A 26,313-nucleotide genomic window follows, 5' to 3' on the forward strand; every position below is an offset into this window, starting at 1 on the left:
ATACAGGAAGATCAAATACTGGTTGAAGCAAATCAAGTTGTTGATTCTGTAGATGTTTTTGTACCTTCAAGTTGCAGACTGTCACTAGACTCTGAGGCATCAGGAGGAGAACCCTTCATGCTGTAAAAACAATGGCAAAACAATACATTTTTATGCTTTTAAATCACTTCAAATCATTTCAAACATGCAACCTTGTGGCTTCAACAACTGGAGAAGGACCAAATCATTGACACTTCATATATATGGCCTCCCCAGGATCCATATGGAAGGCATCCTCCTCAGACCAATTATCAGCAGCATCAGGAGTGCAGGCCTGCACCCCTGTGCCTCATCCTGACCAGCAGCTTGGGAAAACTGAACACCATGTTAAGAACGCCCCAGATTTTGCCGATAAGGCAAGGAACCTCAAATTAAACACAGTTTCCTATGATGTCACCTCACAGTTCACCTGCATCCCGCCCTTAGACGCAATTACCGGGCAAGTCGAGTGAAGAAACGACTTTCCCAGGAATTCACACTCTTCAACAGAACTTGGCTATCTCGGCAATGAAAGATCACTGACCTCTTTCTCTGGGACTATGCCAAGCCACTGGTTTAGGCATGTGGACAGGTTAAAGTGGTTAAAGTCAAGACAAAAGAAGTGGAAGCCTTTAATGACCACATCAATGCAATGGATTATAATAGGGTCAGCAAAGGTTGGTCAATATTAACTGAGGACAGTTTCTGAAGGCAAAACAAAAAAGAAAGGTCACACCATCCAATAAAATCCTCATAGACTGGAAACTCACAATAACAGCATCATCTGTTTTGACCAATTTTAAAATATGCATTTTTATCAAAAGTCAACATGTTTGTCTAAAGAATAAAAAGGAAAATGGAGTTGAGTTAGTAGAGAAACATGACTCAGAGAAGATGCCATTCACTCTGTGTTCTATTTTTAAATTAAATCAGTTCAGCTAATGTACTCAGTAAGCTTCATAGCTACAATGTGAGTGGATGTGTTGGATGGTGTTAAAAGCTGATGAAAAATTAAAGAAAGGCATTCTAACATGGGATTTTTTTTTCACTTCCAGATGTTAAATAAAAGGTTTGGTGGGATAAGTATGGCATCTAAAACACCTCTAAGGGTCCTGTCATGATCGATTGATCGATCGATCTATCAATCAATCAATCAATCAATCAATCAGACTTTAAGATCAGACTTAAAACCTACCTCTTTGAAAAAGCTTATTGTTGTTAATTCTGTAGTTCCAGTTACTATCATAGACAAATTATCATACTTAGGGGGTCGTCTAATCGTTAGGTCACATCTTAGCTATGCTGTTATAGGCCAAGGCTGCCGGGGTCCGGAAACATGATCACCTGACAGTCCTCTGTCACCCCACTGGGTCATGGTTTCCTCTCCTCTCCCCCCCCCCCCCCCCGCCCCCCTCTCTATTTATTTACAGGTATCGCCGCCTTCGGAGCTGCATGATGACCTCCGGCCCCGCTGGCCCATTGTATAGTGTATTTTTGTGTGTGTTTCTGTGCCTCTCCTCTCCTCTCCTCTCCTCCTCCTTCTCTTCTCCTCTCCTCTTCCCCCTCCTTCTCCTTCTCCTCTCCCTCTCCTCTCCTTCTCCTCTCTCTTGACCCAGCCGGCCATCAGCACGAGGGTCCCCCGACATGAGCCTGGTCCTGCTCAAGGTTTCTTCCTGTTAAAGGGGAGTTTTTCCTTGCCACTGTTGCTTGTCTGGAGTTAGGCCCTGGGATTCTGGAAAGCGCCTTGAAACAATTTTGATTGTATAAGACGCTATATAAATAAAGATTGATTGATTGATTGATTGAATCAATCTTTATTTATATAACGTCTGTTACAATCAAAATAGTTTTTAGGTGCTTTACAGAATCCCTCAGCAGATTCTTGAGAATAATGTTCAAGAGTCTGTCACAAAGTTGAAGTTGTGCCGGGGATGGGTGTTTCAACAAGACAATGACCCCAAACATTGCTCAAAATCTACCCGAGCATTCATGCAGAGGAACAAGTACAATGTTTTGGAATGGCCATCTCAGTCCCCAGATTTGAATATCATCGAGAATCTGTGGGATAACCTGAAGCAGGCTGTCCATGCTCGGAATCCTTCAAACATCACTGAATTGCAGAGGTTTTGCCAGGTGGAATGGGCCAATATACCATCATCCTAATATGATTTTTCTATTAAGGTGCCCAAATTTATGCACAGACCTTTTTTTGTTTTGGGGCATATTGCACATTTTTGTTAACCCAATAAACCTCATTTCACTTCTGAAATATGATTGAGTTCATCAGTTGTTTGATATATCAAAATGAAGTTGTGAATTAAAACTCCCAATGATTGGTGAATAAAAATAATGCCAATTGTCAAGGGTGCCCAAACTTTCTCATACTACTATACTTTTAAGATTAGACTTAAAACCCTCCTCTTTCAAAAAGCTTACCACTAATTCTGTAGTTCCAGTCATTATCCTAGACAGACAAATTATCATACTTAGAGGGTCATCTAATTATTAGGTTAACATCTTAGTTGTGCTGCTATAGGCCGAGGCTGAAACATGATCACTGAAAGACCTCTGTCACCCTGCAGGGTCATGGCTGCCTCTCCTCTCCTCTATTCATCTATAGGTATTGCCGACCACACTGAGCCACTCAACTCCACTGTCAGTTTATTATAATTAATATAATTAATGTATTTCTATGATCTCTGCCTATTCCCTCCTCTACCTGTCCTCCCCCTTCTCCTCTCTCTCTACCCAGCCGGCCATCAGCAGAAGGGTCCCCCTACATGAGCCCGGTCCTGCTCAAGTTTTCGTCCTGTTAAAGGGGAGTTTTTCCTTGCCACTGTTGCTTGTTGGGGGTCAGGCCCTGGGATTCTGTAAAGCACCTAGAAACTATTTTGATTGTAACAGACGCTATATAAATAAAGATTGATTGATTGATTGAATAGGCAGAGATCATGGAAATCGTTAAGTGCTGGTGTAGGAGTTGAATGGGTCAGTGGGGTCTGTGGTGAGTAGGTCAGCATACAGCTATGGAGGCAGTGATAGTACCTGCAGATGGATACAGAGAGAGAGAAGCACAAGAAATAACATCATCACTGATCTACTCGGAGAGGAGAGGAAAGGAAGCCATGACCCAGCAGGGTGACAGAAATGAAGCCATTTGGAAAGCCAAGCTGTCATTTACAATGTCTTCATGGATATTAAAGTCTCCAATAATAATGACTTTATCTATTCTGAGGACCAAGTCAGATAAGAGGTCAGAGAACTCAGACAGGAACTCTGAATGTGGCCCAGCAGGGGGCCGCATATACAAGTACAAACAAAAGTGGCTTTTCTGTACTCAGATGGGTGATGACAAGAGTCAGGCTCTCTAATGAACCAGAGCCATGTTTGGGTCTAGGATTAATTAATACCTTGGAATGATAGATTGCTGCCTCCTTGACCAGTACCACGCAGAATATGATAATTAAGATGGGTAGGAGGAGTAGATTCATTTAAGCAAACATACTCCTCCTCCATAAGACAAGTCTCAGTTAGACAAAATAAATCAATGTGATGATGCTATCAGGTAGGGCACTAACAGGGATTTACACAAAAGAGATCTAATATTTAACAGTCCACATTTAATTGTGCTGTTAGTGTCTTCTACTTGTGCTTTGGTAAAATTTTGATAAGATTATGGTTACTGAATGCTCCCTTGCTCTATGCTTGGTGAACTTTTAATCATAGAACAGAGACTACCTCTATATTGTTAAATATGTTATTGTTGATGGATGAGGGTTCTACGAAACAGCAGAGAGGTGTGTAAGACTACAACTCTGCATCCTGGTCTAGACCCTGGTTTGTCAGGGTACTTTGGGTCTAATAAAATTGGCCAAGTTCCTAGAAATGAGAGAGGCACCATCCCGGGTGGGATGGACACGTCTCTCCTAATAAGACCAGGTTTTCCCCAAAAACTGTTCCAATTGTCTACAAAGGACACCTGGTTTTGGGAGCACCACCGTGACAGCCACTGACGAAGCGGCGACATGCGACTAAACATTTCATCGCTAGCCAGTTGACCAGAGAATGCTACGGAGTCCAACATCGTTTTTGCGTAGTTGCACACCGACTATATGTTAATTTTGGTGACCCCCGACTGGCGAAGCCAGATGTCGTTTGCTCCAACGTGAATAATAACTTTACCGAATTTACGCTTACTTTTTGCCAGCATCTTTAGATTGGCTTCTATGTCGCCCGCTCTGGTCCCCGGAATGTACCTAACTATGGTCGCTGGTGTTGGCTTCACGTAGCGCAAAACAGAGTAGCCAATTACCAGAGTCGGTTTCTCAGCGGGTGTTTCGCCGAGTGGGGAAAAACGGTTACCACGGGAAATGGTTGGTGGTATACCGTGGGCCTTTTGTTTGGGTTACACTTCCTGCGAACAGTCACCCAGCCGCCCTGGTTAGCCGACTGCTCGGTTGCTGCCGGGGGACAGCTGTAGCTACGCTAGGCAGCTCCGCCAGCAGCCAGCTTCTCCTGGCTACCTGACGCAACTCCAGAAAACTCCAAGCTGCAGAACCGTGTCTCAAGTTCACTAAGTCTCGCTTCCAGAGCCACAAATAAACTTTCTGCACCTATTACCTTCCCTAAAGGAGGCAGAAGAGTAGCTAAACATTTCACACACTGAACAGACGCAGGGTGAGACACCGGGTGAAACAGATGGTGAGGCCATGCTAGTGCTAATGATGGGTCAACTCGGCAGATAAAAAGAAATATCCAGAGACAGTTGTGTTTGTTTAGTTTGAATTATTTCCCCTTGTTGCTGGCAAGTAACTAGAGTTGCCCGAGTATTTAATTTTAAATAAAGTGGCTTCAACAAACGTCTTGCACAATGCACCAGCGAACTGTATTGCGAAAACAGGAAGTGACGCACTACGTTACCCAACAGATGGACCAATCCATTCTTGTAAGCAAAATGCATAGGGCCAAGTGTATGTGTATGTTTGGTCCCCTCCCCTCTTTTTTATTTTATTAAAGAGAGGTGACAACCGCCTGTCTAAAATCAATTTATATCTGTTTATTTCAGGAACAGGTATAATCTCAGGTTGTTTTTACAGCCTGGGTACCCTTTGTTGACTTTGTGATACATTAAAAATGTAATGAAAGACAGAAGTTGTTTTGCACATGACGTATGTACAATTGTCCACTGATTTAATCAGGGCCAGAGATTTTATTTGTTTTGAAAGAGATGATACAAATTTTCTTCTTGTGCAAAGTGCTGATCATTTCTAAGACTGTTTCTGAAACTCTTCATTTCCTCACTGAAGTTGAACTGGTCAAATCGTAAAAAGAATTTATAAAGAGCACTAAATCAGAGTTTGACCCAAACCCATTGATGATGTAAGTGCTCTTTGTCTGTTTTATACCTGCCATTGTCTTCTTAACCAGACCAGGTAGCAGAAAGAATCTTCTCCGCTTGTTTGCTCCCTACTTTGAATTTGTGTTGTGTGTTTCAGCCATAAAATTTCAATTCTTAGCCCTCTTACTTGTAAACAGCAGGTCCACCCTTTATATTCAAAGGGGGCACTACTGATGTATAGTGCCCCGTCCATGTAAATGACCACATCAGATGTAATTATGTGTCATTCTTCACGAGCTTGGCAACTCGCAAGAAGATAGGAATATTTTAAATTCATAACAATGTCAATATAATGTAATGGCGTATGCTGCACCTGCACAGACTATTACAACTAACTTCACAAGTTTTGCAATTTGTGCATCATCCTATGACACCTGTGCCTACCCAATCAACCTATGACAAAAAACCCTAATGTGGTGAATGGGGTTTGAAATTGCAAGTTGTGCTACTGAGCCAATTCTCTGTGAATGTGTTGGAAACCTTTAAAATATCTAAATTTTAACCAGACCTGATATTTTTGCAATATTTCATGAGTTTATGAACATGTTCAGTCCCCCCATAATTGCAAATCCTAAGAAGGAACAATAGAGTCCTCACTGGACCTTGTCCTGCTTAGGTCCAAACAAACAGTTCAGAAACAATAGTGCCCCATTAAACATTACAATTACAAAAGGTTTCTTATTCACCATTAGTGGCTCGGGCCCTAAAACAAAAAGCAAACAAACAATAAAAAACAGAAACAACTTACTCTTCTTCCAGCAGTGTCACATATGTTTTGGGAAACCAGCCCTGATCATCCTTTAGTTGTCCCAACCACCAGTTCTCTTGTTGTTCCAACACATGAATAACATCATCCTTATTGAAGTTGAGATGATTATCTGTCTTTGCCGTCCAGGAACACAGAGCTTGGGCCAACAGGTTACCCACTGCTTTCTGACAAAGACACAAGAAAGGCAAAGGCCAATTTTATAACATTTGTATTATTTAAAAAGGGCGGTTGTTAAAATAGTGGAAGGACCTGTAGAGTATGCATTAGGTATAAAAGTGCTTTAATATTTTTACCTGTCCGGGCGTGTCAGATGGAGCAACACTGGTGGAGTGTGTCGGTGTGAAGGCAGATTTTGTGCCTGCTGCCTTGGCAGCCTCGAGGGCACTGACAAGCTGGGACTGGATAGACAGTTTCTGAGCAGGAGTGGATGAATTATTAGCCATGTCTGCTGTGGTCACTCTTTCTACGTAGCTCTCTGGGAACCAGCCCATTTTCCCCTGTTTGCTGCCGTACAGCCATCCCTCCTCCCGCTGAGTTGTCTCATCAACCTGTCAGGAGAACACAAAAAACATTAATACCAAATATAAAGGGGAGAAGAATAGAGTGCTTCTTTACCTCAATGACATCATCAGCATCAAAGCTGAGCTCCTCAACATTCCGAGCAGTGAATGGATAGAGCGCTTTAAATTGTGTTAGAGCTGCTGACTTCCTGCATTGGGCTGTCCTGTGTTGCCCACCTGGTGTGAGGAGAGGTTCCATTTTGTGTAATTAAACATGTGCATTTGATTGACAGCTGAACATAATTTATTCAGACATTGTTTGTAACATAGTTTTGCTGTTTTACAACTGAAATGTGATTTCTGAAGTGTTAAGAGAGAGAATATAAATTCAAGGTTAGAGTGTACACATAGTGTGCATGTGTGTGTGGGGGTTACTTTTCCTCTCTTCCAGTCCTCTCAGAAGAGCATGAACATCCACCTTTCTTCCTCCGCCTGGAGGCTTCTGATGAGCTGTCTCATCCTTTTTCAGTCTCCTTTCTTGAGCTTTCCTTTTCTCCTCTTCCTCCTGTCTTTTACACTCCTCTTCAATGATTTTCCTTTCCAACTCCTGCTTTCTGTTCTCATCTTCTTGCTGTTGCTGAAGTTTCCTCCTGTCTTCCTCCCTCTTTCGCCTCTCCTGATCCTCCCGCACCCTCTTGTCCTCTTGGTCCCGGATGGCAGCCTCTGCTGCCCTCTGTCTTCTTCTCTCCTCCTCCTCCCTCTCTCTTCTGCGTTCTTCCTCTTTCCTCTCCTCTTCAAGCTTTTTTCTTTCATCCTCTGTCCTTCTTCGCTCCTCCTCAAGCCTTTTCCTCTCTTCTTCTCTTCTACGTCTCTCCTCCTCAAGCCTCTTCCTTTCATCTTCCCTCCTGCATCGTTCTTCATCCTCTTCTTTCCTTCTTTTCTCCTCCTTCCTCCTCTCTTCTTCAAGCTTCCTTCTTTCTTCCTCTAACTGCCTCCTTTCATTCTCCAGCTTCATTCTCTCCTCCTCCTGCCTCCGCCTCTCCACTTGTCTCTGTAATTCTTCCTCTTCTTTTCTTTTTCTCTCCTCCAGCTCTCTCTTCTTGCGCTCTGCCTCCTCCTTTGCCCTGAGTTCTCGTTCTGCCTCTTCCTTAGCAGCCTGGATGAGTGCTTGTATCTCTTTTTCCTCCTCCTCCCTTTTCTTCGCTTCTTTCTCCTCCTGAAGCCTCTTCTGGTGTTCTTCATCCAGCCTCAACTTTTCCTGCCACTGACGTTCTTTTTCCAGTTGAATAAGCCTTGTGTAAAAAGAAGGCAGTTATTGTGTTGTACGGACCAAGCCCCATGATGCACTCATGAATTTTCTGAGTTACAAGAATTTTATGTGAATTTTATGTCACCTCTGAGCCTCCTCCTCCCTCTGCCTCCTGTCCACCTCTCTCCTCTTCTCTTCTTCCATCTTCTTCCTTTGCATCAGCTCACGCCTTTTGTCCTCTTTGATACTACGGAGTTTCTCAAGTGATGTTTGCTGATTTTGTTGTTTCCCTCTCAGGTCCTGAAGGATGCATATACAAAATCAGCTCATTTGAGACTAAATAAAGAACTGAAAAATTATCATCATGCTAACAAGAACAATGCCTTGTAAGGGTATAAAATGTGTGTGTTACATAGTGTGAAGTAAACTGTAAACATATAATAATGAATAGAGGTTTAACAAAAAATAAATAAAATCAGGCTAATGGCCTACGGACATGGGAAGTGACAAGTGCTATTAAGTACACCTAAAAAGAAAACCTTTAGTAAATATAAGAGATCACAAAGGAAGGCCAGCAGACAGAAGACAGCCCAAACCATAGATTTCTCAGGAACTACAAACTGTAAAATTTGGGAAAATGATAGGAGATGCATAAAAGCAAAGGACAAATAATACAAAGAACAAAGGCAATCATGAGTGAAATAAATGATGAGCACAGATGGAGCAGAATCAAAAAAAGAGGAAGTTCAAAAGGTGTGCGAAATGAAGCTTGTGCATGCTACAAAAGTGTGTTATATTTAGTCTGACACAAGACACAAACATAAAGTGCTATTAAATAAAGCACAGGGGCAAAAAGCACATGGACAAATGGACAGAATTTCTGTCCATTCATAGATTGTGAGCAACATTTAGCTCAAGTCAGTTTTATGTCTTGCACAACTCAGGTAATTTATCCCAGACTAAAGAAGTAAAGATAGTTTTGCATGACCATTTTGTTGTTTTTTTATATGGCTTCAACAATCATGCAAAAAGTTGGCAGTATCTTATGTGTTGAAGTGGTACTGAAACATGGAGCACACACATGGAACACATAAACTCAACCTGTTTTACAAGTACTTCATGATTCACCAATCATGCAAATGCAAAACAGTCCTACCAAACAAATACACAACATACTTCTAATAAATCATGCTTAGAAACAAATATAACATTTATTACAAGCACATAATATATGTCTTATAAATGTAAAAATCCATATCTCTCAAGGCAAAATGAAAAATGACATTGAAGTGGGTTTTTGCCAGTTTACTTTTGGAATGCCAACGTAATAATGAAATGCAAAAGCGTACCAAAACATCAGGGCGCCCAACATACCCAACCTACGATCCTTCTTGCTGATTTGTTGAAAAGTAGCAAAGGAGGACAAAGTAGGACAACCTTCTTGCACCACAGCATCCTTGAGCTTGAGGCCTGTACACAGGATTTCAGGGTCGACAGGCTGGTTGGCAGCCATGTCAGAAAATTTCTCTCCAAGGTGCACCGGGCATACCAGCACCGGCAACGTGAACTCAGATATGGCCGCGAGGTGGCGCTGGTGGCGAGCAGACCACAGACCACCACTGGCCCCATGGCCACATCTGGTGCAATGTTTTCCAAGAGTAACATGTACACCAGGGCAGACTTTGCTAAAATAAGTGCCTGGGTCTGGTTGGGCCCCTCCTGGGCTACCACCTTATCGTGGTGGAGGGGTTTGCGTATCCCAATGATCCTAGGAGTTGTCTGGGGCTATATGCCCCTGGTAGGGCCATCCATGGCAAACAGGTCCTAGGTGAGGGATCAGACAAAGCGTAGCCCAGACCTCCTAATGACGAAAAACAACATTGGTACCAGGTTTCCCTTGCCCGGATGAGGGTCACCGGGGCCCCCTCCTGGAGCCAGGCCTGGGGGTGGGGCACGTTGGCGAGCGCCTGGTGGCCGGACCTCTGCCCATGGAGTCCGGCCGAGCACAGCCCGAAGAGGCAACATGGGACCCCCTTCCCGTGGGCTCACCACCTGCAGGAGGGGCCAAGGTGGTCGGGTGTATTGTGTTTTGGGTAGCAGCCAGAGGCAGGGACCTTGGCGGTCTGATTCCCGGCTGCATAAACTGGCTCGAGGGACATGGAATGTCACCTCTCCGGTGGGAAAGGAGCCTGAGTTGGTGCGCGGGGTTTAGAAGTTCCGACTAGATATAGTTGGCCTCACCTCGACGCACAGCAAGGGCTCTGGAACCAGTCTTCTCGAGACGGGTTGGACTCTCTACCACTCTGGAGTTGCCGATGGTGAGAGGCGACGGGCAGGGGTGGCAATTCTCGTTGCTCCCCAGCTCAGTGCCTGTATATTGGAGTTTACCCCGGTGGATGAGAGGGTAGCCTCGCTTCGCCTTCGGGTGGTGGGACAGATCCTGACTGTTGTTTGTGCCTATGGTCCAAACAGCAGTTCAGCGTATCCACCCTTTTTGGAGTCCTTAGAGGGAGTGCTGGAGAGGACTCCTTCTGGGGGCTCCCTCGTCCTCCTGGGTGACTTCAATGCTCACGTTGCCAATGACAGTGTGACCTGGAGAGGTGTGATTAGGAAGAACGGCCCCCCTGATCTGAACCCGAGTGGTGTTTTGTTATTGGACTTCTGTGCTCGTCTCAGATTGTCCATAACAAACACCTTGTTCAGACATAAAGGCGTCCACATGTGCACTTGGCACCAGGACGCCCTAGGCCACAGAACGATGATCGACTTTGTGGTTGTGTCATCGGATTTGCGGCAGCATGTTCTGGACACTCGGGTGAAGAGAGGGGCGGAGCTGTCAACTGATCACCACCTGGTGGTGAGTTGGCTCCGATGGTGGGGAAGGATGCTGGACAGACCTGGCAGGCCCAAACGTGTTGTGAGGGTCTGCTGGGAACGCCTGGCAGAGTCCCCTGTCAGAAGGAGCTTCAACTCACGCCTCCGGGAGAGCTTTGACCATGTCCCGGGGGAGGCGGGGGACACTGAGTCCGAGTGGACCATGTTCCGTGCCTCCATTGTTGAGGCAGCTGACCGATGCTGTGGCCACAAGGTGGTTGGTGCCTGTCGTGGCGGCAATGCCCGAACCCGCTGGTGGACACCAGCGGTGAGGGATGCCGTCAAGCTGAAGAAGGAGTCGTATCAGGCCTTACTGGCCTGTGGGACTCCTGAGGCAGCAGATAGGTACCGGCGTGCCAAGCGGAGTGCAGCTACAGCTGTTGCCGAGGCAAAGACCCGGGCATGGGAAGAGTTCGGTGAGGCCATGGAGAATGCCTTTCGGACGGCCTCGAAAAGGTTCTGGACCATCATCCGGCGTCTGAGGAGGGGGAAGCAGTGCACTGTCAACACTGTGTATAGTGGTGATGGTGTGCTGCTGACCTCAACTCGGGATGTTGTGGATCGGTGGAAGGAATACTTCGAGGACCTCCTCAATCCCACCAACACGCCTTCCAGTGAGGAAGTAGGGCCTGGGGACCTGGAGATGGGCTCTCCTATCTCCGGGGCTGAAGTTGCCGAGGTAGTCAAAAAAATCTCCTCGGTGGCAAGGCCCTGGGGGTGGATGAGATCCGCCCGGAGTTCCTTAAGGCTCTGGATGTTGTAGGGCTGTCGTGGTTGACTCGACTCTGCAACATCATGTGGACATTGGGGGCAGTGCCGCTGGATTGGCAGACCGGGGTGGTAGTCCCTCTTTTTAAGAAGGGGGACCGGAGGGTGTGCTCCAACTATAAGGGAATCACACTCCTCAGCCTCCCTGGTAAGGTCTATTCAGGGGTACTGGAGAGGAGGGTCCGCCAGATAGTCGAACCTCGGATTCAGGAGGAGCAATGTGGTTTTCGTCCTGGGCGTGGAACAGTGGACCAGCTCTACACCCTCAGCAGGGTCTTTGAGGGTGCATGGGAGTTTGCCCAACCAGTCCACATGTGTTTTGTGGACTTGGAGAAGGCATTCGACCGTGTCCCTCGGGGGGTCCTGTGGGGGGTTCTCCGAGAGTATGGGGTGTCAGGCCCGCTGATACGGGCCGTCCGCTCCCTGTATGATCGGTGCCAGAGTTTGGTCCGCATTGCTGGCAGTAAGTCGAACTCGTTTCCGGTGAGGGTTGGTCTCCGCCAGGGCTGCCCTTTGTCACCGATTCTGTTCATAATTTTTATGGACAGAATTTCTAGGTGCAGTCATGGTGTTGAGGGGGTCCAGTTTGGTGACCTCAGGATCGGCTCTCCGCTTTTTGCGGATGATGTGGTCCTGTTGGCGTCATCGGCCCGTGACCTCCAACTATCACTGGATCGGTTTGCCGCCGCATGTGAAGCGGCTGGGATGAAAATCAGCACCTCCAAATCCGAGGCCATGGTTCTCAACTGGAAAAAGGTGGAGTGCCTTCTCCGGGTCAAGGAGGAGATCCTGCCCCAAGTGGAGGAGTTCAAGTACCTCGGGGTCTTGTTCATGAGTGAGGGAAGAATGGAGCAGGAGATCGACAGGCGGAAGCTCTCGATTTACCGGTCGATCTTCGTTCCTACCCTCACCGATGGTCATGAGCTTTGGGTAATGACCGAAAGAACAAGATCACGGGTACAAGCGGCCGAAATGAGCTTCCTCCGTAGGGTGGCTGGGCTCTCCCTTAGAGATAGGGTGAGAAGCTCTGCCATCTGGGAGGAGCTCGGAGTAGAGTCGCTGCTCCTCCGCATTGAGAGGAGCCAGATGAGGTGGCTTGGGCATCTAGTTACGATGCCCCCTGGACGCCTCCCTGGTGAGGTGTTCAGGGCGTGTCCCTCCGGTAGGAGATCCCCGGGAAGACCCAGGACACGTTGGAGAGACTATGTCTCTCGACTGGTCTGGGAACGCCTGGGGATCCCTCCGGATGAGCTGGAAGAGGTAGCTGGGGAGAGGGAAGTCTGGGCTTCTCTCCTTAGGCTGCTGCCCCCGCGACCCGACCCTGGATAAGCGGTAGAGGATGGATGGATGGATGGTCTGGTTGGGAGTCAAGTGGACCTGGTCATTGGCCTTCCTCAGGCTCTGGGCCTTGTAAAGTTTACCATGCTCAAGAACTGCTTCAGGGCCTTAACCAAAACCAGACCGTGTATTTCTGCCACCGTCTGCACCAGAAGGTAAGGGAAATGCAATGACCCAAGAAGTCAATCACTGGCAGTCCAAACTGGCACTTTGCTGGTTTATTAAACAGGCCACGTTCCTCAAGATGCTGAAAAACCTGTATAAAGCACACCCGGTGTTCATAGCCGATAAGCTGGCCACGGAAATGTCGTCCAGATAGAAGAATACAAACACGAGTCCATCAGCCTCTGAAACATCCCTTCTAACCAAAATGTATGCTCAAGAACTCAAAAAGCCTGAATGGAGTAATCACAGTGGTCGTGGGCACGTGTAGATTCTCAATCATCCAGGTCATAGTGTTCCAAGGTAAGTTTTCTGTGTCAACTGGACTGTTTTTCTTCTCTTGAGGATGTTTTGCCATCTATCCAGAAGGCTTCTTTAGTTGAACTGAAGGAGAAGATTCTTCTGAGAGCCAGAGTCCATGAGGAATGATCTACCAGAAAGGGAGTCCTTGACAAAAAGCAGCTCATCCTGTTCACCAGCACCCACAGATCATACTGAGCACTAGCTTTGTCATTCCCTTGAACCTTGTCCATGCACGGAGGGATGCAGTGTCGAGCCTTGGAACCAAAAGGCTGGTGAAAAAAAAAATAACATGTCACCCAAACTTCCTCTAAATGGAAACCTCAGCCACCAACATTGGGTCCATGTCCTCCATAGCAGGCTGCAAGGAATCCAATGCCGCACCGTGACTGGAAAAAAGGTCTGGAAATCAGCAGAACCCAATCCGCTTCTTCAGCAAAACCCCAGAAAACACAAGAAGGCAAACAGGGAGTTTGAGCTGTGCGTACTGAAGGCAGGAGCTGGTTGAGGAAAATGTGCAGGAAAAGGAAACCACCTTCATCCAAGCCCAGCCATGACAGCATATTGTCCATAAGATCCACTGTCAAAACTTCGCCCAAACCAGGCACAGAAAGCAGCTTATCCACTCAGGATGTAGTAGAACAGGAGCTGCTTGAGCATGGCATAGTTTCCGACTCGCAACAGGGCTCATAGCAGCTGCATGACACAAGTGTGTGGACTTCTGTTCTAGAGACGTTATCACCAAGTAATACCTAGAGCTGTTGGCAGCAATTCCTTGTTGGTGAAAAAGCACTTCAATGTGCTGAAACCACAGAATTAGGCCACTCTGCAAGAACTCACGAAGCTTTACAGATGCAGTGAAGCTGGGGGAGCTGAGCGGGATATGGCTGAAGAGGAGACACGGTCTTCTGTTCCCTCATACATGTACACTTTTGGATCACCAATGTGACAAAAAGAAGGACTCCAAACATGAAAGTGGAACACCAACATAAGAATTAAATACACGCAGAAGCACACCAAGAAATCAGGGCACCAAACAGGCCCTCCAACCCATGATCCTGCTGGGTGAGAGATACACCTGGCATGTTCAATACAATTGTCATTTGGAACCTTTTTATAGATTAGGCCTGGCCAACCCGCATATGGAAGTTTGGGTTTGTGTTTTTTTAATGTGCGTGTTCGCTTCGCTTGAGTTCAATACGGTACTTTCGCCAAAAGCGCATGCGCGTTAGAAATACTGCAAAGTTTCTCAGTAGGGACAAGATCTTTTGAGTAAACAATTAGTGTCAAGTTCACCTTCAAAATGCCAGGGAAAAATGCACAGCCAAACGAGAAAACCTGCACGAAAGCTTCGTGACCCGGTTCCATGATCTACAATTGAAAAGGTCACAAATTGCATTCCTCGTTGCCCCATTTAATGTGGAGCCGCACTGTTGGAAAGCCCCGCTAGTCACAGATGAGGCTGCAGCTGAGTTGGAGATTATCGATATTTGTGAGGAGGACCAACTGAAACCTGCTTTAAGGGAAGGGGCCATTGAGTTCTGGAAAAGTGTGCCAATGGAAAAATACCCCAATGTCAAACGGGCTGCACTTAAGATACTGTCAATATTTGGGTCAACATACGTCTGCGAGTCTGTGTTTTCTATCCTGAAACACGTGAAACCAAAGCATCGATCTGTTCTGACTGACACCCATGTGAAAGAATTGCTTCTCGTGGCAACAACTGAATACAAGCCAGATTTGAAGAAGATTGTTCAAAGCAAGGAATGTCAGAAGTCCCACTAAGCAACATGCATAGTAAGAGGAAAAAAAGATATTTTAATTATTATATTTTTGTGGACTTATTTGAATTGAGAGTTTGTGTGTGTGAGACAGTGCACAATGTTCATTGTTGAAAATGACTGGCCCGTGGTCTGTAGAAGTCAAATTCTGTCATTATCATGTTGGTGTGTGACATTTCAATAAATCTGGCAAAGCAGAGGTCTGTGTGTGTGAGGAAGGGATGAGGTGATGTTCATGTGTGCCCATGTGTATGATGTGGCTCTTTGCGGTAACACAGTAAAAAATGTGGCTCTTAGACTCTGACTGGTTGGCCACCCCTGTTATAGATGCTCCCATTGCATATATGATGCAATGGGAGATGCCTGTGCTTGATCTCTCTTTTACGCCAAAGACATTTCCCTCTAGTTCTCTAAGTAACATGAGTGATTGTTTCACATTAGGAAGGCCTACAACTTGACCTCAACGGATGCTTATATTGCATTCTGCAAGCCAGTATTGGCTGGGATGAGATGGTTCAGTCTCACAGTTTGACACAGTGATATAAGTAATGCAAAAACAATTCACTTCTTGCTCTCTACAAAGAGCAAGGAGGATGGTCTGGTGAGATCCTCACTCAGCTACTGAGAGAGCCAGGGTTATGCAAGTAAGTGCCTCATATTGGGAAATACTGATAGAAGCTATATCAACTGTATGGTGATAAAGCTGGTGATTTACACACTACTACCAAGATGGCTGACCCTACGTGGTATTCAGACCATGTGCTGACTGACATCACATGTGCATGTGGAATGGGACAAGGACTGTGTGAGTGTGTTTCATGAGGCAATGGTTAGTTTATTATGCAAGAAACCTTGATGTATTCATGGATTGCAACTTGACTAACATCAACTTCACAATGTGGCAGAGCCAACTAATACAAACTAACACAAATGCAACATCAAGTCCAACTTCTGTGCTTAGCTTAGCTTGACTAGGCCCAGTTAGTGTTTCCAGTCCTGGAGGGAGAGACACTCTGGCCACATGTGTTGCTCTTTTAGCTAGTGATCCTGGTGGAAGAAACAATCTGGGATAATGTGCAATTCCAGTCTGAAAGCAGTGTTTGTTGTGCAGTCCTGGATAGCTGCTGTTGATTCGAAGATAATCCTGCAAACCTTGGTTTCGTGGCTAAATTATCTTGTTTGACAGAGTCTTGAAATATCATCTGCAGGCTCACACATCATTGCTGTGAGAAAAGGCAGTGTAGCTGCTTTTGTTAGCGGGCTGCCTGAGACAGTGAGCTGCATCTGAACACCTGGGGGTCCTTGGGAGTGGTAGAAGAGGACAGAGGACATAAGGTAAGAGAGAGAACAAAGGCTGAGCTGAGCCTTTTAATGATGTGATGACCTCTGAGTCACATGCCATAATCAACCAGTGGCAACTGCTGCATCATTTTTTCACACCCAGAGGATTGTGGGACATTTGGGGTGCTGGTGCTTTCCTTTGTCACCAAGACAAAGAAACCCATGTGACCAACTTGGTAATGCATGGGGAGACTCCATTGCTCACCCACAGGTCCAGGTTCCAACAAGTTAAAACAATACAATGAACACACCAGTGAGAGTGCCGCTCCTTTGACACTGATTTTCCTATTTGAATCTCATCTACACATTTAGCTCTTGCTTTTTGGATGGTCTCAATAACCCCGAGGTGTTGTTCAGTCTTTACGGTTAAAAACTCAGTGGCCAGGCCCACTGGCCCAGCCCGTCTGGGCTGGGAAAGGAAGCTGAGCTGATCCCAACCTCATCTCGGTCCTGTTCCAGTATCGGGACTGACGAGCCAGTCACCGTAAGAGCATTGAGAGGTGGCTACAGTGAGAGCAATCATCAAAGGAAGCTTGGGTATGTTTCAGGCTGAGACACAACATACAAGTGTCAAGTGCCCAACTCAAAATCATACTCTTACAAGGAGAGGCAGATGTCTGTTGCAGATGTTTTCACCTCTGCATCGGAGGGGACATGGTCACCAAGAAGGCTTATTAGCTGTGAAGCTATGGTTTCAGGAACTAAGACTCCACTTAAGTTGGTGTTCTTTAATTGCCTACAGAGGGTCTCCCTCTTCATGATCCACCTGATTCCAGCTAATCCTAGCTGGCAGAATGCAATAGGAGCTTCTGATGAGGTCATGCTGTAGGCGCTCCTAAAGTGAGACACGAAACAAACGAATGGAAACAGAACGGGTGTTTTAGATGGTAGTTTAGAGTAACGTACAGAGCCACCTGCTGTTGAGTGGAGGAAATTACTCACGTTACTTGGAACATGCCAAAAGTCGTGACGTTTTTTAGGAGGATGTGTCTTTGCAGGATAACATTTTTGACTTGAAGGACGGATTTTTTTTGTACTTGTACTTTTTGTACTAGATATATATTTTCAATATACTGTTTTTTGTTCTTGACCACTTCATCACATTTGGGTCATGGGGAGGGTACTCAAACTTATCCCAGCGAACTAAATGTGTCACCAGGTCATTGCAGGGCCCTATATGAGCACATGGTGGTTTGGTGTTTTACTCAAGAGTACCTCGGCAGTCCTATGAAGGTGTCCTGGCAACTCCCCCTGCTACCAGAACACCTCCCAAGTTTTAGTTAATACCAGGGCTTTATCTAAGAACCCTTCGCTTCCCAATCCAGTCTGCAATACCACTGCCCCTTATTTATTTTTATATTAATATGATATATTCTTTTGTCTTTGGACACATTCTTTTGTCTTCACATCTTAATGTGTTGTCTGGATGCATGTGAGACTGTTGTCATGATAATGCAAAACTGTTCAACATTGAAAATCCATTCTGTGTTATATTACGATAATGTATTAGCTTTACCTGCATTACTTTGTTATAATGATTCATTTCAGCTAATTTAGCAGCAGTTTCTTTCTCTAGACTTTCCAGCTCTTGTCGAAGTTTAGTACACGTTGCTTCTGTCTCTGTGATTCCAACTTTCAGGGCAGACATAGCCGGCACTAAAACACATCAAATACCAGTTACACTAAGTTTGCACCACAAATATTGTCCTAAAATGCTCATTATGAATTACGTAATTTGATCTACTTCTTTTGACTACTATCTTTGTCTAGAAACAGTGTTCAATAATCAATCCAACTAACCAGATTTGTTACTGAGAGTCATCTTTTTGAGTTTCTCAGTCAGTTTCTTCTTTTCTGGGGTCAGCTGGGACAGCTTCCTCTGGAAGTCCTCAAAAATTGATGAAAGGCCATGTTATTGTAGCCTCAGAAAGCAGTGATGTTCAAAAACACAGGACAAATAAATACCAACCTCTAACTCTTTCTGAAGGGTGTTAAGGTCTCGCTGGCGTGTTGCTATCCTCTGATTGGTCAGCTTCAGTTCTGCCTTATGGAACTTCTGCTTGTTCTGAAAATCCTGCAAGCGCTCTGAGATTTGACGGTGCTTGTTACCCTGAGAAACAATGACAGAAATCTATAACTTGTGCATATCCCTGTGGTTGACAAGCACCTCTGGTAGTCCTTTTTGTGGCTCACCACAGCTTCCAGTTCCATCTCCAGATTCCCTTTCTTGGCTTTTAGTTTGGCAATATCATCCAGCTCCTGTTCCTTCTTTAGCAGTAGCTCTCCTCGCCGTTGTTTCTCCCACTCCTCCTTCCTTTGCTGCTCAAGCTTCCGCTGTGCAGCCTGAAAACAACCCATACAGAACAAAAGAAATGTTTAGAAAAACCACTACAACTACTAAAAAAGGAATAGAAACTTCCTCATACAGTTACTTTATAAACCTCACCTCTTTTCTCTCTTTTTCTCTCTGATGTTCCTCTTCTATTTGCCTCTGCAGCTCTCTCTGTCTCTCCAGCCTCCTCTCCTCCTCTTTCTTCTTCCTCTCCTCTGCTTCCTGAGCCTCCCTCTCTTTTCTCTCTCGCTCCTCTCTCTCCTTCTGAGCACGCTGCTCCTGCTCCATTCTCTCTGCCTCCTTCAAAGCCAGTCTTCTTTTCTCCAGCTCTGCCTTCCCCCGCTCCAGATTAGCTTTGAATTTATCCTCAAACGTATCTGAAGATAAAGGTTTGGATGAAGTCTATTGAAGTTGAGGAAGATAATGAAAGTTGAAACTAACACTGAAAATCATGAAATCAAGTTTTATGAGATTTGTCCATTTTAGAATCCAACTGTAATTTGCCTTACATGACCTTAAAATATACCCTGCTCAAAAAAATTACAGGAACACTTCGAAAACACATCAGATCTAAATTGGGGGGGGGGAATGATCTTGAATATCTTTCCTGATAAAAAGTAGCTGATGTATTAGTAACAAAAAGATGCCACATAATTTGATCGAAATGAAAATGATCACCCTATAGAGGGGGGAAATCAAAGACAGCCCAAAAATGAAAGTGAAAAAATGATGCAGCAGACTGGTCCATTTTGCCAAAATGTCATTGTAGCAACTCAAAATGATTCTCAGTAGTTTGTGTGGCCCCCACATGCTTGTACGCATGCCTGACAACATCTGGGCATGCTCCCAATGTGACGACGAATGGTGTCCTGGGGTATCTCCTCTCAGATCTGGACCAGGGCATCACTGAGCTCCTGGACAGTCTGAGGATCAACCTGGCGGTGCCGGATGGACCTAAACATAATGTCTCAGAGGTGTTCTATTGGGTTTAGGTCAGGTGAACGTAGTGGCCAGTCAATGGTATCAATTCCTTTATCCTCCAGGAACTGCCTCCATACTCTAGCCACATGAGGTCGGGCATTGTCGTGGACCAGGATGAACCCAGGAGAAACCCAGTTCCCATTGCACAAGCGTAGGTTCTGACAACAGGTCCAAGGATTTCATCCCGATACCTAATAGCAGTCAGGGTGCCATTATCTAACCTGTAGAGGTCTGTGTGTCCTTCCAGGGATATGCCTCCCCAGACCATCACTGACCTACCACCAAACCGGTCATGCTGAATGATGTTGCAGGCGGCATAACGTTCTCCACGGCATCTCCAGACCCTTTCACGTCTGTTGCATGTGCTCAGGTTGAACCTGCTCTCATCGGTGAAGAGCACAGGGCACCAGTGGCATGGTTGCCAATTCTGGTGGTCTATGGCAAATGCCAATCGAGCTCTACGGTGCCGGGCAGTGAGCACAGGGCCTACTACAAGACATTGGGCCCTCAGGCCACCCTCATGGAGCCTGTTTCTGATTGATTGTTTGTTTGTTTGTTTGTTTGTTTGTGTGTATGTATGTATGTATGTATAGGTGTGTGTATATACATATATAGACAGTGGAGATGATTGTGGACTTCAGGAAAGTCACAGCCCCTTTGCCCCCCCTTGCCCTCATGGACTCCCCCATCACCATCGCGGACTCCTTCCGCTTCCTGGGCACCACCATCACCCGGGACCTTAAGTGGGAGCCAACCATCAGCTCCCTCATCAAGAAGGCCCAGCAAAGGATGTTCTTCCTACGGAAGCTGAGGAAGCTCAAACTGCCTCCCAGGATGTTGGCGCAGTTTTATACGGCCATCATCGAGTCCATCCTCACCTCCTCCATCACCGTGTGGTATGCTGGCGCCACTGTCAGGGACAGACTAAGGCTGCAGCGCGTCGTGCGCGCTGCCGAGAAGGTGATGGGCTGCAGGCTTCCATCCATCCAGGACCTGTATATCTCCAGGACCCGGAGGCGTGCAGGTCGGATCACGGCCGACCCTTCCCACCCTGGTCACGGACTGTTTTACCCCCTCCCCTCAGGCAGGAGACTACGGTCCATTCGGACCAAAACCTCCCGCTACATGAACAACTTCTTCCCCTCTGCCATCAGGCTGCTGAACACCAAGTGACTTATCACTTAAGCACCATGTACAGCAGCCAGTCGGACTCACGAACAATACATCACATTACTCCTGCATTGACCTGCACTATTTCTTACTATTTATGTATATACTGTATATATGTCTTATTTTATTTTATTTATCTTATTCTAGTGTTGTCTTCTTTATGTTGAATGTCACAGCGTCACACCAAGACAAATTCCTAGCTTGTGTAATACTGTGTATTACATGAACAATGGCAATAAATCTGATTCAATTCAATTCAATTCAATATATGTGTGTGTGTATACATACATACATACATACATACATACACACACAGATATGTATGTATGTATGTATGTATGTATGTATGTATGTATACACACACACATATATATGTATATACACATATATATATGTATACACACACATACATATACACACACATATAAATACACACACACACACACACACATATATATATAAATACACACACACACACACACACACACACACACACACACACACACACACACACATACATACAGCAGAGCTGAGTAGAGGCGTGAATCCAAGGACAGAGTGGCCCAAAAAGTACAACAAACTGTCCATACCTGAGGCACTGGAGACTGCTAAGCAAAGGCTCACAGCCCTGGCTACCCGACTAAAGAGGTACACAAGAGAAGTACAGGAAAGGAGGATAAACAGGGTGTTCTCCACCAACCCGGCAAAGGTCTACTCTCAATGGCAGGGCAACAACATGACAACAGACCCCCTCAGGGCTGAGACGGAACAATACTGGAAGAGTATCTGGGAGAAAGAGGCAACACACAACACTACTGCCCAATGGCTGCAAGACCTACAGACTGAGCACAGCCAACTCCCAGAACAAGTCCCAGTAGTCATCACCTTAGCAGACATACAAACATGAGTTTCCAAAATGAAGAGCTGGACAGCACCAGGGCCCGATAAGATCGATGCCTACTGGCTTAAGAAGCTGACTGCACTCCATGAACACCTGGCAGCACAGATGAACCAGCCGCTAACATCAGGGGACCACCCAGAGTGGCTAACCCAAGGCCGGACAGTCCTCATAATGAAGGACCCCCAGAAGGGCACAATACCGTCCAACTACTGGCCCATAACCTGCCTCAGCACCACATGGAAGCTTCTATCAGGCATCATAGTGGCTAAGATCAGCAGGCACATGGATCAATACATGAGCAGAGCACAGAAAGGCATAGGCAACAACACAAGAAGTGCCAAACACCAGCTACTGGTCGACAGGGCAATTGCCCAGGACTGTAGGACGCGGAACACCAACCTGTGCACTGCCTGGATTGATTACAAGAAAGCCTATGACTCAATGCCGCACACATGGATACTGGAGTGCCTAAAGCTGTATAACATCAACAGGACACTAAGAGAATTCATCCAGAACTCCATGAAGCTGTGGAACAAGACTCTGGAGGCCAACTCAAAGCCAATTACGCAGGTGAGCAACAGATGTGGCATTTATCAAGGAGATGCTCTGTCTCCCCTGCTGTTCTGCATAGGCCTAAACCCCCTCAGCCAGATCATCACCAAGAGTGGCTATGGATACTAGTTCTGAAGTGGAACAAGCTGTATGCCAAGAACGAGCGTGACATCGACTCTCTGAATAACCTCACTAGGATCTACAGCAAGGACATCGGGATGTCATTCGGGCTAGACAAATGTGGGCAGATGATATCTAGAAGAGGATAGGTGATCAAGAAAATATACCAGTGGCTGACAAAGGCTGGACTGAAAGACAGCACAGAGGCACTACTCATGGCTGCACAAGAACAGGCCCTGAGCACCAGAGCAATAGAGGCCAGGGTCTACCATACCAGACAAGACCCCAGGTTCAGAATGTATGGAGATGCCCCTGAGACAGTCCAGCACATCACAGCAGGGTGCAAAATGCTAGCAGGCAAGGCATACATGGAGCGGCATAACCAGGTGGCTGGCATAGTGTACAGGAACATCTGCACTGAGTATGTACTGGAGGTCCCAGGGTCCAGGTGGGAGACACCCCTGAAAGTGCTGGAGAACAAGCAGGCCAAGATCCCGTGGGACTTCCAGATCCAGACGAAGATGGTGGTGGCCAACCAGCCTGACATAGTGGTGATGGATAAACACCGGAAGACAGTGGTGGTGATAGATGTAGCAATCCCAAGTGATAGCAACATCAGGTGCATCAAGAAGGAACACGAGAAGCTGGAGAAGTACCGAGGGCTGAAGGAGAAGATAGAGAGAATGTGCGGCATGAAGGCAACAGTGATCCCAGTAGTGATAGGGAGACTAGGGGCAGTAACACCCAAGCTGAGTAGATGGATCCAACAGATACAAGGAACCACATCAGAGATCTCTGTCCAGAAGAGAGCAGTCCAAGGAACAGCTAACATCCTTTGCAGAATCCTCAGACTCCCAGGCCTTTGGTAGAGGACCCGAGTCTGAAGGAAGGAGGATTTTTTTTATTTTTTTTTTTTACACACACACACACACACACACACGCGCGCGCACGCACACACACACACACACACACACACACACACACACACACACACACACACACACACACACACACACACACACACACACACACACACACACACACACACACACCTATACATATATAAATTTAGAAACAAGTCTTGTTTTTCTTTTTGTGTGAAACAGAAATTGGTGGTGATGATTGGTACCTAACATTTGGAATAAAGTACAATCTGAACTTCAACTTCAAGTTACATTGAATGAGTTTAAAGTGCTGGTGAAATCATTGCAGTCTACCTTGTCTCTAGGCAAGTATTTTGTGAGCAAGATTTAATGTTAATCTAATGTTATTAATGTAGCTGTTGTGTTGCAGCCCTCTTGGCCAGGTCTCCCTTATAATAGATCGTTGATCTTGATGTGAGTAACCTGGTTAAATAAAGGCAATAATAATAAAACAAACAAGAATACACGGAAGAAGTCTAAATATGATGTAACATGCCAGAACACTACATTTTGTTTTGTTTTGTGCGAGTACTGACAGTTGGCTTTGGCATTTTGTGAAGATTCTATGTCCAGGTCATCAATCAAAGCCGAGACAGATCCATTCACTGCAGTTCTGGAATGCAGATGAATAGAAACTCAAATTAATTCAATATACACATTACACATTCAAATATGAAATAAAAACATAATTATATATATTATTATATATTACATATATTTAAAATGTACAAAACAATTCAAATATACTGGGTATAAAAAGCTCAAATGTGTCAACTTACCTTTGTGAGGGTGGAACCAGATCAGTTGGCAGTGTAAGTGGCAGTGCTTGTCCAGACTTTACCAAGTCTACAAGATGCATTGCCAGAATAAACTCTTCAGCTTTTAACTTGCCGTCTTTATCGACATCAGCTAAATTCCTGCAGGAGGCATGAAACTGAATTTACTTTTAAATACACTGCAGCTAGAAAGAGTCTTGGGAGTGACTATAAGAAATCTGGGAAACACAATTGTGATCAAAATAACTTAACATGCAATATGATAGAAACACAATGAATCCTACCAGATAGAAGCCAGCTGTGTCTGACTGAGCATTGTGGTTGCCATAGCAGCTCTCACTTGCTGACCTGAGAACAATGTAAACTGTCAGAACATCTGTATTTTATTTAAATGATAATAGTATAAGAGTATATAATAGTATTAGGAATTTTATACAATTTTATTAGATACAGATTTTATTCTGCAGAGTATAGACAGGGCCATAATTAGCTAAAGGTTAGCCATAGTTTTTGGATAGATAAATCCACATAGGAATAATTGTCTGTGTATAGCAGTAATACATTCACATGGCTGATAAGAATAGTAACAAATAAACATGTTTCAGGTTTTATACCAAAACTATTTTCTATTTTGTTCTATTGTTTTGTCTTATAATATTAATTTAATATAAAATTCCAATCTATGTAAGTGTGACAATAACATCTAAAAAATGTCTTACAACTTGATAATATTGCTGACTGGCTGTTAAGTACAAAGTCACGCTGTGATAGATGATTGAAGTCTGTATGTTTAACTGTATCACAGCTATTTATTTTAAAAAAACAGAAAAACAGGTCCATCGAGGCTTAACACAACATAAGGAAAAATACATACTTGACCAAGTGTGTGTCTTGGCAATGAATGAGTGTGACAAAGTGTTTCTGGGTCTGAACACCACATTTTACGTCATTTAACTCAAATGGGTTGAAATTATTTGATGCTCGATTCTACTTCAAGGTTGCTGGATATTTTTAATGAACTATAAAAAGTGATGTCATGCAAACAGATGCACACAAGTCATACCAGTGAGGTATCCAGTCATGTGTTTATCCAAGCTGTTGAACTGCTGTCTGTATTTAAGTCGGGAGGCATGTGGCACAGGCCAATCACTGGGACCAGCGATGATGGGGGACATTGTAGAATGGGATGAAGAAGCCAAACTAACAGATGAACAGAGCCAATATAAACACGCACCTTGATTATTCAACCTTCAGGTAGATCAACACGTGTTTAAACTTTAAATGAACACAAACTGCTTAAGATTAGGAAGCAAATGAAATAGCTTTCAAATGTATCTACACCTAAATGTTACCTGCTAGAACCAAGGTCCAGGAGGGCTGGTGCTTTATTCACACCAGGTGGAGAGAGTCCTAGTGGTAGGCCTGAAAATACAGCATCCATTACAGTCTCCTGCAAATATCTCCTCTATTCTTGTTCTGTAATGTCAATCTAAATTCCACTATGGCTGTTAACATATAGATTTTTATAGTTTCAAAAATAAACACTGAAAGGGAGAGTTGTAATAAGAGGATGCTGGAAAAACCCTAAAAAAAAAACAACCTGTAAAACCCAGTTGGAATACATTTAATACTTTATTCCTTCAGTTTATTTTCATCTTAAATAAATTCAAAATGACTTACTTTGACACAAGATATTACTCCTAAACTTAAGAAGCCAGTTACCAGTTGTTAGAGTTCCAGCTGGAAATGGTTGTAGAATTCCCATGGTGCCACTGCCAGGCAGTGTAGCATTTCCAACTGTGGGCAATAGAGGGTGTGTGGGAACAGCAGGTATTAGAGGACTCAGGCCTGTTGCTGTAGTAACCAAAGTGGTGAGGCCTGACATCGGTGTCAAAGTAGCGTGTCCAGCAGCGGACATGGGAATCGGAGTCAACATGGTGATGTTTTTCCCAGGCATCATGGACATGTTAGGCACAGTGCCCATTCCTACAACACAAATACATGCTGTAGTCAAGTACAATGTCAATTACTGACAAAAGTAATTTTGGTAGATGGAGAAT

General features: G+C 45.0%; 1 protein-coding gene across 2 annotated transcripts in view; it reads right to left on the reverse strand.

The window, feature by feature from the left end:
- Positions 1–26,313, reverse strand: part of itsn2b (intersectin 2b) — a 41,245-nt gene that overhangs the window by 9,081 nt on the left and 5,851 nt on the right. For both annotated transcript variants that reach the window (XM_029845722.1, XM_029845721.1), the window contains 17 exons: positions 25,976–26,239; positions 25,606–25,675; positions 25,317–25,453; positions 24,538–24,601; positions 24,257–24,394; positions 24,014–24,090; positions 18,945–19,207; positions 18,692–18,841; positions 18,468–18,608; positions 18,299–18,386; positions 18,015–18,154; positions 8,080–8,234; positions 7,121–7,977; positions 6,801–6,922; positions 6,479–6,733; positions 6,165–6,349; positions 65–120 (listed from right to left, as the gene is read on the reverse strand). In XM_029845722.1, coding sequence (XP_029701582.1) covers positions 65–120; positions 6,165–6,349; positions 6,479–6,733; positions 6,801–6,922; positions 7,121–7,977; positions 8,080–8,234; positions 18,015–18,154; positions 18,299–18,386; positions 18,468–18,608; positions 18,692–18,841; positions 18,945–19,207; positions 24,014–24,090; positions 24,257–24,394; positions 24,538–24,601; positions 25,317–25,453; positions 25,606–25,675; positions 25,976–26,239 — 3,162 coding nt within the window. The remainder of the gene's footprint in view (positions 1–64; positions 121–6,164; positions 6,350–6,478; positions 6,734–6,800; positions 6,923–7,120; positions 7,978–8,079; positions 8,235–18,014; positions 18,155–18,298; positions 18,387–18,467; positions 18,609–18,691; positions 18,842–18,944; positions 19,208–24,013; positions 24,091–24,256; positions 24,395–24,537; positions 24,602–25,316; positions 25,454–25,605; positions 25,676–25,975; positions 26,240–26,313) is intronic.

The sequence above is a fragment of the Takifugu rubripes genome, chromosome 13 (assembly GCF_901000725.2).
Source record: "Takifugu rubripes chromosome 13, fTakRub1.2, whole genome shotgun sequence".
NCBI lineage: Eukaryota > Metazoa > Chordata > Actinopteri > Tetraodontiformes > Tetraodontidae > Takifugu > Takifugu rubripes.